Source organism: Prionailurus viverrinus, chromosome F2 (assembly GCF_022837055.1).
Source record: "Prionailurus viverrinus isolate Anna chromosome F2, UM_Priviv_1.0, whole genome shotgun sequence".
In the NCBI taxonomy this organism is placed as follows: domain Eukaryota; kingdom Metazoa; phylum Chordata; class Mammalia; order Carnivora; family Felidae; genus Prionailurus; species Prionailurus viverrinus.
The window spans coordinates 20,410,319-20,428,015 of NC_062578.1; the positions used below are offsets into that span (position 1 = coordinate 20,410,319).

At 39.1% G+C, this 17,697-nt stretch overlaps 1 protein-coding gene across 12 annotated transcripts in view; it reads right to left on the reverse strand.

Annotated features, from left to right (window-relative positions):
* NCOA2 (nuclear receptor coactivator 2) overlaps positions 1 to 17,697 on the reverse strand; it is a 292,763-nt gene that overhangs the window by 24,528 nt on the left and 250,538 nt on the right. For 11 of the 12 annotated variants that reach the window (XM_047841908.1, XM_047841909.1, XM_047841911.1 and 8 more), the window contains 4 exons: positions 13,187 to 13,397; positions 10,954 to 11,160; positions 8,062 to 8,277; positions 5,020 to 5,149 (listed from right to left, as the gene is read on the reverse strand). In XM_047841908.1, the coding sequence (XP_047697864.1) occupies positions 5,020 to 5,149; positions 8,062 to 8,277; positions 10,954 to 11,160; positions 13,187 to 13,397 (764 nt within the window). The remainder of the gene's footprint in view (positions 1 to 5,019; positions 5,150 to 8,061; positions 8,278 to 10,953; positions 11,161 to 13,186; positions 13,398 to 17,697) is intronic. The other variant, XM_047841918.1, reaches the window with a different exon arrangement.

Below are 17,697 nucleotides of genomic sequence, written 5' to 3' on the forward strand. Positions count from 1 at the left end.
GGGAATAAGGGCGCCTGGGTGGCTCAGTAGGTTGAACGTCCAACTCTTGATTTTGGCTTAGATCCTGGGATTCAGCCTCGTACTGGGCTCATGCTGATAGCACAGAGCCTGCTTGGGATTCTCTCTCTCCCTCCCTCTCTGCCCCTCCTCCGCCCATGCATGCACACACACAATCTCTCTCTCAGAATAAACATTTTTTTTTTTTTAAAGGGGAATAAGGTCAATTCTGAGCTCTTGTTTGAGAAACCTGACCATTATCATCGCTTTTCACGTTATTTTCAAAATTCTGCAGAAAAGTAGCAGCTACTACATGATAAGAAATAGACAACAAAAGAAACTTTATTTAGATGCATTTCAAACAAAAGAAAACCAAATTAACTCAGATTTTGAACTTAATGTGAAAGCAAGTTTTTCATGGAGGGCAGCTACTGTATTTGAAGAGAAAGCCCCTTTTATAAATCCAACAGAAATCTTCAAAAAATCCTTTATAAGTTTTGGGCTATATTTTATTTTACTTATTTTGATAAATATATCAAAGCATATTTGATAAGTATGTCAATATATCTGCACTGACAGCACAGAGCTGTCACTCGATCCCAAAAACTGTGAGATCATGACCTAAGCCGAAATCAGGAGTCGGACGTTCAACTGACTGAGCCACCCAGGGAGCCCTGGCTATATTTTAAACATCTTTTTTACATATGACATCGAGGAAAATAAAACTCAATGGAACTACAGAAAATGCAAGTTCAACTATAAATAAATGAGTAAGAGAATTATGTTTGAGATTTAAGGGCTAACCTATAGTCTTCTGGAAATGTGTACTTAAACTAAGCTGGGTTCATAAAACATTAAAAACTTACCCCTGAGTAGGCAGTAAAACTATAAAATGTTAATGATGATACTTAGGGGAGTTAAAAAAAGGGGCGGGATGATAAAGCACTGTTTTTCTTTTCAAAAGAGAGACATAGTCAAAACCTTTGTTATCCATCACTTCTGAATTTCTATGACAATAAGATTACCATAAAGTTGGCCATAAATTTCTTCCAAACTGAATTATTTAAAATAAAAGATGGGGGGTAAGCGGCTGGAAAAGCTGAAATGACTTTAGAAGTGATGAACACATTCTATTTTGTCCACACAGTTCTCATACAAAGAAAACTGACACAGCGTAACCAGAGCAACGGCAGAACAGGGTTGGTGCCCAGACCCAGAAACTTGCACAGCAAACCGAACATGCTTACATGGTGACTGGGCTCCATACAAACTCTGCAATTCTTCCATTTTTGTTTTAACAGAATGTTCGTCTGTTTGGGCAACAGGGAAAATCCTAACTTTGCGCCTAGTATTCTCTGGAAACTAATCTTTGACATTTCACCCAAAACAACTATCAGATGCTGCAATTAACTACCGTACTACATTTCTATTATGTGCAAGTTTCCATGGAAATGGGTGGCTCTTTAACATATCAGATAAACATATTTAGAAACAGCTTAACACTCACGGACTCCATCAAATTAGACTCAAAGAACTGGGAGGACCCCGAAAAAGTACTGCTTCCAAGTTATTACTACAGTGGTTATTTGTGCGATGCTCTACTCCCAACAGACCCGGTGATGGAAGCTGCACGCTGCCTTGGTGGCTGGTCCGGTGAGAGCCACAGTGACTGCACGCGGTTCTTGCTCTGTCATCCTTCTCCTGCCTCATTTCTGCTCAGAGTGCAGGGGGAGGGCCAGAGATGCAGGCATCTTCTTGGGTCTCTCTCAAAATGCAGAGCCCTGGGCCCCACCCAGACCCGCCTGTTAAGGAGACCCCAGACGTGATTCAGAGGCACCGCAGGCTTAAAAAAATACTAGTTTCTTCCCATGATGAAAGGAATACAGTTGGTAAGTGAGCCTCCTCCTTTATGTACTCGAGACGGTTAGTAAGCACTTTCCCTGGTCTTTTGTTTCGGTGAAATAACTAGCCCTCGACTTTTTCTCAGATGTCTTATTGCTGGGATCTTATTCATTTTCTGATACTTTGGGGTTTTTTTTTTTTTTTGTTTTTAAACTTCACTGAATCTTCTGAATCCTTTACTCTCCTTTAAGATAAGGGAAGGAAAACAGACAGGTATCATACCACGCTTCTGAGCTGTGCAAAGCCCACTATGATAAAAGCGTTACATCTCAGAGTAGGACTCACTCTGAAACCTGTAGTTTTAAAAAAACAAATAAGAAACTCTGAAAATGTACTCAACTCTTATGAAATTTCAAAAACCTTGCTGACTTTCATTATCTGTGAATTAGATAAGAATATTACATAACTTTAAACCAGAATAATCTAGGACAATAAACCAGGACAAAACACTCGGTCTGCAGTAGGGTCCTCATGGAGCCTTCAACCCCAGCTCTTTACATGTGGGCCTCAAGGCCGAATTGCTACAGCTTGTTTTCCAACAAGTTTACTTCCTGGAAAACACGGCGCACACCCTTTCAGTTCCCACACCGCCTTCTGGCTTAGGCTCCCATCTCTCTGCCTGGGGAGCTGCTTTGTTCACCCAACCAGCCAAGCAGGACCATCACTTAGGCCTCAAGTCTGCTTGCAGTTAGTGCACTGCTAAAAACGAGATTATGCAGACGACATAACTGTGACCTTGGCTTTGCAGGGAATAATGGAACTCTCAAAGAGGCAAACACAAAACAAAAACCACCTATGAGCTAAACCTTGAGCATCCCAAGCTACTGGTGATAGGTGTGTTTTTATCCATAGAGCAGTTACAAGAGCTGGGGCTCTGGGCCAAAGCAAAATAAAAGCACTAACTTGAGGCTGCTGGACTGGAACAGAGGGAACGTGGAATGGACCCCCCACCTCTGGCAGAGAGCACTGCAAATTTGCTTTTTTAAGAGAAGTTTCCTCAATTTCGACTCTAGATGTTTCACCAACCAAGATCAACTTAAGAACTCCCAATGCAAGATTACCAAAATACTCAGGGAAACAGGCCATACTGAGGGAGAGTCAATACTGGAGTTAGACCTCTATGAAACCTAGTTATCAGAATTACCAGATAAAGAAATTCAGAAAATAATGATGAATGTAATGCTTAAAGATATAAAGATGGAATCACGAAAATAAGCAAATAATGAGACTGAAAAGTAGACCTGGCAAATAAAACTTTTAGAAATAAAAAATGTAACTGGATTAAACATAGATGAAGAAGTAATTAATGAACTGGATAATAAATTAATTATCCTGATGTACTGAGAGACAAGGAGATAGAAAATACATGGATTAAGAAATATGGAGGCTAGGGGGCACCTGGGTGGCTCAGTTAGCTAAGTGTCCAACTTTAGCTCAGGCCATGATCTTGCTGAGTTTGTGAGTTCGGGCCCTGCACCGGGCTCTGTGCTGACAGCTCAGAGCCTAGGGCCTGCTTCGGATTCTGTCTCCCTCTCTCTCTGCCCTTCCCCTGCTCACACTGTCTCTTTCTTTCTCTCAAAAATAAATATGTATACATATAAAAAAAATGGAGGGTAGAATTAAAAAAAAAATCCAGCATAGAAAGAGAAAGTGTAATATGTCTAACCAGAATCTCAGAAGGAAAGAATAAAGAAAATGGAAAGGGACAGTGCTAGAGATGATAACATGAAAAACATGAATCTACGGGGTAAAAACAAGTAAAACACGCCAAATACCAAGCAGTATAAATAAATCCACACCCAGACACACTGTAGTGAAAGTGCAACACATACAGTAAATACAAAGAATATTTCAAAAGCAACAAGAGAAAAGATCACCTATAAAGAAACAAAATTTGACATAATCAGAAGCAAAAAAAACTTAAGACAAGATCACATACCATTTCCTTTTCCAAAAACCTTTTTTAATGGCTTAATGCAAAAGTCTGAATTCTTCAGAGCGTGGTATTTAAGACATTCTTTTTCTTTTTTCTTTCTTTCAAATTTGTATTTAAATTTAAAGGCCAGTTAACATATAGTGCAGTATTGGTTTCAGGAGAATTCCGTGTTTCATCACTTATGCATGTAACACCCAATGCTCAGCCCAACAAGTGCCCTCCTTAATATCCATCACCCATTTAACCCATCTCTCTACCCACCTCCTCTCCAGCAACCGTCAGTTTGTTCTCTATCACTAATAGTCTGTTATGGTTTGTTTCCTTATCTCTTCCAACCCCCCTTCCCAAATGTTCATCTGTTTTTGTTTCTTAGGTATTGAAAACCTTCTATAAATCTATTCAATTACTAATCTACTCTTCCTGCCAAATCTTCCCATACTGCCTTTACTGTATATTTTTTAAGTGGTGATATATATGTCACAGAAAATTAGACTATTCCCCGTTACCCTAAACATACCGTGTTGTTTCTGTAACATCCAGGCCCTGATTATGCTGCTTTTACCCACTGGGCTGGCTTCCTGCCATGTCTACCTCCTGAATTACACCTTTCCTTCAGGACTCTGAAGCCTTCCCCGGTCACCCCAGTTGGATGATCTCTTGTAATTTGTTTGATTTCTCTTATACCATTTATAGTACAGTACATACTACCTTATAGTTATTAATGTACATCTTTTATTTTCCAACTAAATTATAACTTTTTAAAGGTATGCCCTAGAAGTAACTGATTTCTGGATTTCTCCCTCCCCTACCCCCTCACCTCCTGTCCAACAACTGACGATTATAGTCTGAATAGGTGAAAACTGGTCAGGACCCAACTATTTAGAAGGAAAAGATTAATTTCTGGCAGAGGTCTAAAATAAGTTACCAGGGTGCCTGGGTGGTTCAGTCAGGTAAGTGCCCAACTCTTGATTTCGCTCAGGTCATGATCTCATGGCCGGTGGGATCGAGCCCTGAGTCACAGAGCCTGCTTAGGATTCTCTCCCTCCTCTCTCTCTGCCCTTCCCCCGCTCATGTGAGTGCAGATGTGCCTGCTCTCTCAAAATAAATAGACATTTAAAAATAAAATAACTTCCAGAACTCATGAACCACTGTTCTCTTGGAGCTCCTGGGTACTCAGGACTCACCTGTTTTGGCTGGCGAAAGATGCCTGGTCTATAGGCAGGATGCTTTCAGGCCATGGGGCAGTCTGATTTGGGGGAGCTTGTTGTTGGCTATACTGCGGTCCCCCCATATTCATCTCTAATTCAGATGGCCCTAAAGAGAGAAGACAAAAATCAAAAAACTTTATAACCTGTAATCAAGAAAGTGCCTATTTCTGCTATGTAATATATAGAGAAATATCTGGTTTATGGAAAATGAAACAGACAGATGTGGGTGCCTGGCTGGCTCAGCTGAAAGAGCATGTGACTCTTGATCTCAAGGTCATGAGTTTGAGTCCCAAGTTGGGTGCAGGGATTACTTAAATAAATAAATAAGTAAACCTAAAAAAAAAAAACCAAAAAAAAAAACTGATGTAATAATATTTAGGTGAAAATAGTAAGACCAAATTTAACAAAGGCAATAAACTTCAAGGCTTTTCACTCACTTTAGGGAACATATAGAGTGGCAGTTCTAAACTCTTGCAAAGAGAACCTTTTATATTCTTCAAGAAACAAGCTTTAGTTTATGTGGGTTATATCTGATTGACACTGTATGGGAAATTAACACTGGAAAGTAGAAAAAACAATTATTCCTTCATTTAAAAATCATTATAATAAATCCACTATATGTTAATATAAACAAGAGGTTTTTTTTTTTTCTTTTTTAAATAGGCTTCACACCCAGTGTGGAGCCCAGCACAGGGCCTGAACTCAATGACTGAGATCAAGACCTGAGCTGAGATCATGAGTTGGACACTTAACCGACTGAGCCACCCAGGAACCCTGTAAACCAGATCTTTTAATGAAAAATGAAAAAAACCCTTTTACTGGTATTGTTAACATTAAAATTTTTTTTATTTTTATTTTTTATTTTATTTTTGAGAGAGAGAGAGAGAGAGTGAGCAAGCGAGCACGCATGAGTGGGGGAAGGGCAGAGAGAGAGGGAAACACAGAATCCGAAGCAGGCTCCAGGCTCTGAACTGTCAGGACAGAGCCTGACAAGGGGCTCAAAGTCACAAACTGTGAGATCGTGACCTGAGCCGAAGTCGGACGCTCAACCGACTGAGCCACCCAGGCGCTTCTTGTTTTACATCGTGAGGACCACTTGAATGTCCAGATTGACAGAGGAGAGCCAGAGCATCCTATGTGCTCCCACATTCCACCACACAGCATGCAACTATGAGAGAGGGGAGAGTGAAGAGGGCCGGTAGGGTCTCAGAATTATTATGGAAACAGTTTAGTCTTGTGGACCTCCTGAAAGGCTTGGGGTCCTGGATCATACTTTCAAGAAGTGCTAGATCACTTGTTCTTGAACTTTCATTCACTGTAATTCAGTTAGCTCTTCTAGAAGAAAGGGGGTAGAACAGCAAGAAGGCTCAGGCAGGTCAGATGTGCCCTTTCTTAGTTCCTTTTAGAGGTTTAAAGCTAATGGATGACATGAGATTTTTAATGATTTTATTGTTGTCATGTGTAGACCAGACTTCCATTACAAGAGACAACTTTCTGTGGAGTTCATGGCTTTCTGAATTTATTAAAAATCAAAGAAATTCAGTTACACAATAAAGCTCAAAGGCCAGGTGAGGTGCCCTTCAATAAAGAAACATGGAGAAAAAATTAAATTTCTGGATATGAGAGATTTATTAATTATCGTGTGTGTGTGTGTTTAACTTTTCAAGTAATCTCTATACCCAACATGGGGCTTGTGACCCTAAGAGTCACATGCTCTAGTAACTAAGCCAGCCAGGTGCCCCTTAATTATGATATTTAAATGAATGAATCAATACATTAAAAATTTCCCAGCTGAATTCTGCATGAAAATCTGGTCATTTTCATCATTTTTCTATAAAAGCCTTTCATAAATTATATGAATTTATGTTTGGAAACCACTCATCAATTTGAAGTACATTCTCTGTAGAAAGGCTATCTGAATGTCACCTCTCAGAAACAATAAGCCAATATGTGCTGAGCAATTACATAACTAGGTAAGAAAGCGGATGCCAGAGGTAGGATGAGAATTCTGTGTTGTCTTGTCAAAACAATCCTGGTACCTTTCCGTTAATGATTTAGCTCTTACTCATTGTGCAATATTCTAAGTATATGAAAAAGTACATAAACATGAACTTATCTGAATTATGCTAATGTGCAAGATTTAGAAGAAGCTTAATATGTCAATGATTAAGAAAATAATCTCAAGTATGAGTCGTACAGACCATTATTTTTTTTTCAGGTAACAGCTTTACTGAGACCTAATTCACGTGCCATACAATTTACCCGTTTAAAGTATATGATTTAGTGGGTTTCAGTATATTTGCAGAGTTGTACAACCATTACGACAATCAGGTTTAGAACATTTTCATTCTCCCCAAACAAACCCGCGACCATTAGGAGTCACTCCCCAGTTCCCCCAGACCCCCAGTTCTAGGCAACCACTTACCCACTTTCTTTCCCTACAGATTTGTCTATTCTTGGCATTTCATATAAGTGGTGTCATATAATGTATTAGACCATTAATTTTAATAACACGAGAACTGTATCCGAAGAGAATTTTAGTGATCCTCACATTTTGTGAGATGTCCTAGAAGACCTCGTACCTTCAGTGAGGACCCTGGAAAGTCTGGTTTAATAGCCTAGGATGGTGTCCTAAGAATCTGCATCTTAATGTCCTGCGAGCATTCTGATGATCACCCAGAGTCAGGAACCACTGCGGTAACGCTGAGATGCTCCTTACGACCATCATGTATGTAACACTGGCAGTGTGGCACTCTGATTCACTCCCCACGAAAGTTGAAATTAGAGAATTTAATACAAATAAAGCACCACAGAGGTAGTTACTTCTCTGATGTAACTGGGAAACCTTTGAGACTCTAGGATTCTATACAGAGTCCCAGCAAAATCGCACTTACGACAGCTTGACATGGGGGGAATCACCTGCAAATGAGGAGCATGTCTGCAAAGAACTTTTGGAGCGGTTTGTCTCTTCTAAGAAAGCACAGAAATGAAAAGTACAGAGCACTAGAACTACCTTACCTATATTCATGACCTGAGACTGAAGCATCTGTCTTTGGCCAGGTTGGCTGTTGGGTCTCATGGGGATGCTGGCTGTTGGGTTCCGAATCATACCTCCTTGGATTGGCCGGTTCAGGGCACCGGTGGTAGCAGCACAGGTGACTCTCACAGCAGAACTCTGTGGGGCCCACTCCCCAGATGGCATAGTGGGCCGGGAAGCATTACTACCAATCATTCCTGCAGGCAAGCCAAAGGAAACTGAGAGATGGAGTAACTGAAAACACAGTCAGCATGTATGAGCACTAGACGATCTTACTCTGTGTAAGACCATCACTCTGTCTACACAGCCCAATAGTTAATGCCTTCATTGGGACAGACGTGGACCCTTGGCTAAGCAACAAGAATTGGCAGTTTCTACAGTTTTTCAGAGCACGGACTTGCCACTCTCTCTAGTTCGGAAAAGCTGTTAAAATTGTTCCCATATGTACTTAGAAACAGGTGCTGTGGCGTGTGGAGAACCCCAACTTCCTTCCTCAGGAAGTGAATCACATTAGCTGATCTACACGTCAGTGCTTTACTTTCCAAAAGGGAGGTGAGGCTAAGAGAAACAAGGTTTAAACTCATAGTCAATACTCTAATTATAAATCCAAATCACAGAATATCCCGTGAAGCCAACGTCAGATTTTTAAATCCTCAAATCCTTTCCAGGGTACTCTGATTTGTTACGCTTCAAAATTGACCAAGGTAGCCTCTAAACCATTGAGAAATTACACGATCTTCCTACCACGGTTTTTTACAACCAAGGCAAGGGAACTCCTACTTATGGGGGACTTCAGTATACCTGGACCACCACATTCCTGATTATATAGACCTAGAAGGGGTTAGGGCACATTGGTAAAGATCCCTTTACACCCGAGATATTAACAGTTATTTGGGCCACACACAACAAGAAGAGCACAATATTCCACGCAGGCTCAAGTGTTTGCTCTCTCTGGCCTGGCCCTGGGATGTGGACAATGGCCAAATATTTGCTAAGACTTGATATTCTAAAGGGGATAAACTCCAAGTGAGAACCCTTTGTTTTGAAATGCTGAACGACCGATATATAGAAGTTCTGCTTTCAAATAGATGGCTTGCTTTCATTTACTTTCATTGTGATAACTAAAAAGAGGGTATATTCAAGAAATGGAGAAAACATGTATTATGGGTGGTTTCTCACTGGTGAAATGAGAATGTGCTACATTAGGATGATTAAGAATAAAGGCTGATTAATTAGACTGAAAAGCTTAGAACAATATTATAGTAATATATATTTAAAAAACCATTTGAACATTACATTTGAACTACACAAATGTACTATGGGAGAATAGGCATTTTATTTCTCCAAAAATCGATTACCTAAATAATATAGCAAGATTATATAAAGTCTAGAAAGCAGAAGGAAAAATCACCTATAATTCAACAATATTAATGCAATCATAATAACTGGGGTCGAAGTCTCTTTCGGTCTCTTTGTTTTTGGAAACGAAGCAGAGGCACTATATGACCCTCACAGTCTAGATCGCCAGGCTGCCCCGACTTGAAAATAGGTGTATCCTTAAATTTCTTCTTCAGATTCCTGCAAGAACTCAGATCTTCCTGTGTTCTGCTAACAAGGAGGCATTTTTAAGAAGTCATTGGCTCCTTTTCTGTTATAGAATGTTGCATAAATATTTTATGTATATAACTCAATACTCTGCCTTAAAATATAAAATGACTGTGGCACCATTTCTGTGAATCTATAGATTAGTGAAGTAGTCAGGGCCTGGAGCAGTAATAGTTGTTGAAGGAATAAACTATTTTAATATAGCCCAGTACACGTTTCTCCACGAACCGCTTGCTCATCAACAACCGAAAATAAATAAATCCAGCTTTCCCCCTTAAAATTGAGCTCTAATTTCAATTAGCTGTCTAAAATGGCGATGTGTATACAGAGATGACAGACTAAGCTAGAAGAAAAAAAAAAACAACCACCACCACAACAAAGAACTAAACACCCACAAATAGAAATTCTTTTTATACTAGCTACTTCTTTCAATGCCTTTGTCTTGAGCACTTCATCTTGACAAAGACAGAAAGCTGTAAATTGTGAGCAGTTCTTCATTAGAACACTCAGCGTCCTGCTACTTTGTCCGTGGTAAATAGGTACAGGGTACAGGACAAGGTGGTGATGGCAGTCAATGCTGCTAAGATGGTTTCTAGCCTGAAGGAGATGGGAGTTTAGGAACATGGTAGCGGCTGGGACAGCGGTCACCACTTAGGAAACGCGCTTGGGCAACCTGGCAGACACGCTAAGTTGCAGCAGGTCAAGGTCCAAACCAGAGCACAGGCAGTCATGTATCTTTGAAAAGGGAGCCCTGGATCAGGTACGAAAAGGCCAGACACACTACCATTTAAACTTATTTTTAATGAATAGTTTTCTGAAAAACGGTATCATTTATAGGTATGAAACGTTGCCTGAACTTTAAACTTGCATTCTGAAATTCTTCAAAAACAAGTCATCAATTAAGAGGGAGGCTTGGGATTATCAGCAGATTACATGAGATGCCAGCAACTCATCAAATCATCTTACGCGCACCTCTATGATGTCTAGGACTGTAAACTGGAATAGAAGTAATCAGCCTATGCTATAGGTTAGTGATCAGAAACCCTATGAAAGTAATGATCACAGAATAAAACAGTAAGCTTACTGGAATGCTTTCCAATGCTTCACATGCCAGTCTCACAGTGAAAATTTGCAGAATTTTCTTATGTTCAAATATTACTTTCTAACATAAAAAATTCCATTTGAGAAATTCGACTAGTTTGATGTGGCTGAATCATTACGAAATTAAATAACTCACCAATAAAGTAACAGTGCATTTGAGCCCTTACCTGTGCTACTGTTCCCTAAATTTCCTTGGTTTCCTATCATCCCTTGATTACCCATCATTCCTGGCTGAGGTATCACTGAGTAGGGACTATTGTTTCTGATTGGTGGGAAAGGTCCAGCACCAGTTGGGCTTTGCAATGTGATGTCAAGTGGTAAGTTCTGGTTTGGCAATAACCTGCCCAGTTGCCCTGGTCGTGGGTTATTAAAAGCTAAGGAGAAAACACATGAAAATTGAAGGTTAATATAGGATAATGGAAAATAAAAAGTAACAGAAGCAGTAGGGAAAATGCTGTCTGTAAAATATCAAAGCTCTGCACCTCAAGGACCAAAGGCCTACATCAAAGACAAACTCACGTGGACTCATAATTTAGTCAACAAGTCTCCAACTTAACTCTCAACAATCTTGCAAAAAGAGAGAAAAAAGGTGTCTATTACTTATCATATATTTCCTCCCCAATACTAATTTCTAACATTCAATCGTATTTGCTGAGCAGACCGCTCGTATGGTTTCGTCCCTGTGTTACGTTATTTGAATTTAGGAGTATTGTTCTGTCACAGCTATGAAGCTATAAACATGTCCTGCACACAATCCCAAACCTAGACATGTGTGCTTTGGACACATCATTTTCTTAACTGGACTTTCCTAGGAGTAGAATTAGCTTACAAGTATCTATTCACATTGCAAGTTAAATCTTGTAAGTGTGATCTCTGCTACCTGAAGTCAGTATTAAAGCTTTACGGCCCTGTCTAATCTTCTAAATACAGCTTCTTTAAATTCTGGACCTGTTTAGATTTGAAACGATTCTTACAGTTGACCAACAAGAACCCACGGTGCAGTGTGCACTATCCAATCACACAACCAATAGTTTGATAAGAACATTATTAAATTTTACAAGTATACAGATATTGTAAATGACAGTTTATTACTACTTGATTAAACGATATCAAGTATTTCCACTGAATTACATAAGCATAGTATGAAACAGAACATTCAAAATAAAGAAATAAGTTCTTAACAATTAATAACAAATAAAATATTTAGAAGAATTAGGGCTTGGAATGGAAATTATGTACATGCTTAATCATGACTCCCTCAGGTTTTGCTATTCAGTTACTAGTCAATAATCTGATTTCCATTAGGAGGTACAAATGGAGGAGAAACCATGAGTTCCCATGCTGTCCTTCATTAATGCCTCTGGTTAATGAGCATAAACTCTGTAGTATGCTTCTTACTCACTTCCCAACTCTTTGACTTTGTGATCTCCCATGGTTCCTAACTACTTTCCATTCCTCATGAAGAGATAACAAGCAAAAACTATTTTGTTTTACCCCTTTTGGAATAATCAAGAATCACTTGAGAAAAGGTCCACTAATTAAAGATTATTTTGTGATTTGGTTGGTGGTTGCCATTTTTGGTTTGGGAATAAATGCTGAACAACGAATCTGATTGTACTTGACGAGGGAAAAACCATTCTGTTCACCGAGTTAACACTGAAGAGGTCATCTGTCTTTCTATAAATTATATCTCTTTGTAAGGGAAAGATATTTTTTCCCATTCAAACTATTGGACTTTAGGTAACTACTGAGTTTGTAAATTAAGTGATCATGGTGAAGAAGTAATTCATGTTAAACTCACAAAAATCTAAAATAAAATGTATTTTATCAAATAGTCTAAGGTCTTCAAGCTTTATATCAAATTAGCCAACTTAAAATGCACTTAGAAAACGTTTATGGTAAAGTTCCATTTAAACTGATATTTATAGGACGATTCTTAAGAGATAGGATATTTTTAATATATATAGCCCATTCATGTATGATGATTAAATAGTAAGAATTTTTAATAGCATATCACTCCTAAAAAAGTCAGCATAACTCTCTAATTTTCTATATTTCCAGTATCTAGTCATATCTAGACATATATAAAGTCTATTTTAAGCTCCATTTCTGAAGGCAGTAGCTAAAATAAAGGGAAATATGACAATCATCTAAAGAACTTTATCTATGTAGGTCAGTCTCCCTCGGTGTTGATTCTTAACCATAAGAGAATGCTGGAAAGCCATGTTCACTAGAATCCATTTTGAATAGTGTTTTGAAGAACCAGGACAGTAGATGGTGCTATTTGACCACAAAAACATTGAAGTGACTAAGCTGTTTGTATCAGATTTTAATAATCACTGTTTCTAATGGTGATTATATGGGAATTTCTTGGCATAACCATCAATATCTCATACTCACTGCTCTGTGAAATTCGCAATGCTGTTTTCTGGGCTCCAACAGGTGTAACAGGACTGTTTTCAGCTGTGAGTTGCATGAGGTCATTGATGATGGCTTGCTTGTCAACTGATCCAGCAGGGGCGCCGGGCCTCGTGTCTGGGAAAAGCTGTGGTAATTGACTATTCTGCAAATCATCCAAAATCTCTTCCAGGTTGTCCAGCTCACTGCCAGGCTGCAGTTAACAAACGGGAGAGTTTATCCAGTCCTACTAGAGAGTGGGCACCACGGGCGCATCTGCAATTACAGACCTAACTGGCATACGGCACGGCCACGGCCAAACAAAACATGCTGACGCACACACATCCCGCAGGCCTAACAAGTTCATCGATCATCTTTTAAAAAATTAAATTGACGAAGGCCAAATAACTTAATCTCTTAGTCCTCAACCTCCTCATCTAGAAAAAGGGAGGTGACTGGATTAGAAAGCTCCCTTCCGGCACTGTTTCACTGGCAATTTATAAATTCCCCTTTATTTTATGCTGATAATTCAATTAATCACGAGTATGCAGATTTCTAATTAACTCTGAGTGTGCTATAACTTACAGTCCAGGTCTAGGTTTTGTGGTTAACTCTGCCTAGGAAATCACAACAACAAAAAACTGCTATAAAATGTGATCTAAACTTACAGTAAATCAGTATTTTGTAAACGGTCACTTCCTTTTTGGACTTCTTTTTTTCAGAGCAGGGGTAAGACACGAAATAAGCTCAGAGAAACCATGAATAGTTAAATGTTGCCTTTTCAGTTTGACTGGTGTTTTTTTTCCTTGCTTGCACTTTCAGTTTCAAAGGACAGTGGCTTTCTCAGCCACTCACCAGTCTAGGTGACAACATGTAGGGAAGCAGGATAAAACACGGTGTCCCCAAACATAGCATCTATTAAACCTGACTTCACGGAAGGCAGAAGTAACGTTTCTTAGGGTTTTCCTTTTACCGAAATAATTTCATTTCCATTACAACATCAAAATAGTAAGATAAATATTACCACTATCTCATACCTACTACTCTTCTTCCAAAAAGCTCAACTTATTTTACGTTCTTGTAAGTAGAACCTATCTACGTGCCAAGTATTTAAAATCGGGCTGTGTGAACTACAAACGAAAGTGGGTAAGTTAAATGTTAGAAGCAGTTTCTAATGAAGAAAAAGTGGTAAGAATGATTTCTTGGATGTGTAGGTGGAAACACAGAAGTTAGGCAATTTCCCCAAAGTCCCTGGGTGGACTTCAAGTCCTTCACCATGACTAAACCCTTTGTCGACACGGGCAATTCAAATGAAATTGTTTACATCTGATACGAGGCACACTTGAAACAAATGGCTCACAGTTTTGTTCTATGTAGAACTCCTATTCCCCACACAGAGGCTGGATTTGCTATGGTTTTTGCAATTTATGGCATACGTAATATCTGTATGGGAAGTCTTGGTGGACGTATTTCTCAAGTTAGGAAGTGACATTTTATTTGATTCCTTGCTCAGCGTCAGCTAGCTTCGTACCACCTTGGAGATCCACTTTCTAGGAAGCTCCCAGTGTGTTGGCTGGAGCAATCACAGACCGTTTTCTAGTTAGATTGGCCACGCATCTCTAACAAAAGATGGAGGCATCAAACACGGGAAAGATACATCTTAGGTACGGGTTAGGTTCCAAAGTTAGCATCCTAAAGCACAGACAGACACAGACAAAATGACCCTTAAAACTTAATCCTCAGGAAGACACCTCAATGCATCACCACGTCCCCTCCCTCTCCACGGGCAACACGGCCAGTTTTTCCTCCAAGGTGAAAGCACACTGGTGTGTCTTCAGCTGAGTCCTAAATGACAGAGTAGGGGCTGTGCCGCATTTAAAACCACGTAGCTACATTTCCACAGTCAGAGCCACAAGAGAACCCAAACCTAGAAAGCTCTTGTCAGCCACCTCAGGATCGCTCTGTAGGTACATACTTATTGGGAAAAACGGTAGGCAAAACTATTCACGCTGCTTAACCATTTCATGGCCACCGCTTCTTCTGAATGAGAACAGACGATTTTATGTAAATCAAATGACATGTAAAGTGACTCCACTGTAAATCTATGTCGTGTTTTTGCTGAATACAAAAGGTGTAAGTAAACATTAGTAGGAACATTTATTTCCCTTCAAGGATAGTGCCTAGAATATAGTAACGGACGCTCAATCAGATGAGTTCCCTTAACCATACTAACCTGGAATTTAAGAAAACGGCCCAGGATCAGTGAAATTTCCATTAATTTATCACGAAAATATATATATGTTAAAGTTTATTTATTTTGAGAGGGTGAGGGAGTCCCCAGGAGGGGCAGAGAGAGAAGGAGAGAGAGAGAGAATCCCAGGCTCAAACCCACCATGAGATCATTACCTGAGCCGAAATCAAGAGTCAGATGCTTAACCAACTGAGGCACTCAGAAAAATATTTCATAAAAATGTGTGATAAATATCTTTATAACTGTATCATTAAACTAAAGAGATAACAAAGAGGTTCTAATAAACTGAAGTTTATTGCTGGCCTATGAAACCAAGTTTCCCTACTATGCTGCTGTCTTGTGTATTTTTTTTTTTTTTAAGTGGCCTTTAAAGCTCATTGTGTGTGTGGGGAGAGGGTAGGGAGTAAAGGAGGTGGACTGAAATAATATGATACTTCTCGAAAAAGTTTCACAGATTGTCTTGGATGAGAAACAGCCAACATAAATCGGTTCAGATAAACAATAATAAATATAAAGTATATTATCCTTAATGGATGATTTTCTATTTGCCCCCAATCCCAGGTATGTATGTATAAAAGAAAGTTTTTACAATGTAGATTTACAACAGCCTGTGTCTAGACTCCTACCTTTCCTTTTGACCTTTACTCTTTTCATGCAAATAGAATTATACTTTAAACCACATCAAACAGAAAAATAACTATCACCCGTATCAAAGAGTTCTTTTTTTTCTTTTTTTTTTCTTTTTTTAGAGAAAGAGGGGGAGAAAGAGAGGGAGAGAGGGACACCGGGAGACAGGGAGAGAGAGACAGAGAGGCAGGCAAAGGGAGAGGGAAAGAATCTTAAGCAGGCTCCACGCCCAGCACAGAGCCAGATGTGGGGCCCGAGCCCCACGGCTGAGAGTCTGACGACTAACCGAGCTGCCCAGGTGCTCCCCTCATAGAGTTCTAATGACAAGATTCATGATTCTTCCTTTGTAACCTACTCTTGTGTCTAATATAATGAGTTGAAAATAAATCTAATGTTATACATATAAAATGTTAAAATATGTTTGGATGGTTTAAATCAATTTATTGGTGTTTAAATTTCAAATAATTAGAAAATTTAAAATTCAGGATTTTCCTTGGTTGATTTTGATTTGTTATTTTCTTAAATGTTTATTTTTGAGAGACAGCACAAGTGGGGTAGGGGCAGAGAGAGAGGGAGACACAGAATCCGAAGCAGGCTCCAGGCTCTGAGCTGTCAGCACAGGGCCTGATGCGGGACTCGAACCCACAGAACTGTGAGATCATGACCTGAGCCGAAGCTGGATGCTTGACCAACTGAGCCACCCAGGAGCCCTGGTTGATTTTTACTTTTAAAAAGTACGTATTCAAACTGATTTTCAAATTTTAATCTTTGTCATTTTAAGAGCTGACCAAATTCAACTGTGGGTCAGTCTAGTGACTAAATGCTTTTTTGTCTTTAGAAAGCCTTGCAGGAACTTCTTGGTTTCATATTCAAAAGAAATTGGCTCTTTAGATCTCCATAACTATGGACAGACACTGTTTGAATTCATTGAGCTTACATCAGAAGAATGTATTATGCAGTTTTCCCCACTAGAGATAATATTGTTGTGCTTGTGTTTATTTCTTGTTAATTTCTGGAGTACACATCTAACATTCATCTAATTGTCTTAAGTGTACTTTAAATGTTCTTCATCAAGGAGACAAAATTCAGAATGCCTACTATAACCCCTTTGGCTGTTAGGCAATAAAATCTGACAACTATGGCATTTTCTTCTGTAGTCACGTAGGTTGTGGAAGGGACAGATCTGACCACATAAGTTCCTGATCAAATATTTCCCCCTCTTCCCTAAATTTTTTAAGCTTTAGTTCTCATCAAAAGTTCTTCCAGTCCATGTCTACTTTGTTAGGCCTGATTTCTTCACAACAGAAAGAGGAATGCCTTCCTTTAAAATGCTTCGCCAAGATACTTCCAAGTTTTGCTTAGGCATCTATTCGAATGCTCAAATTAGCCACATCAATTTGAATAGTTAGTTTAAACTATTTCAGGCAGAAAATGAGTCAGAAAGATTTTTATAAAAGTTCTACAAAATGAAAATTGGACTTGATTTCTTTAATTTTTCATTTTTCTGGTTTTATGAATTTTTCATGTGTCAAATCAACTTGCTCTCTGAAGGAAATATAAAGAGCACATGCATTTTAATAACAAGTATTTTGATAAGTTACAAAACATCTTTTCAAAAATTTAAATAAGAAGTGCA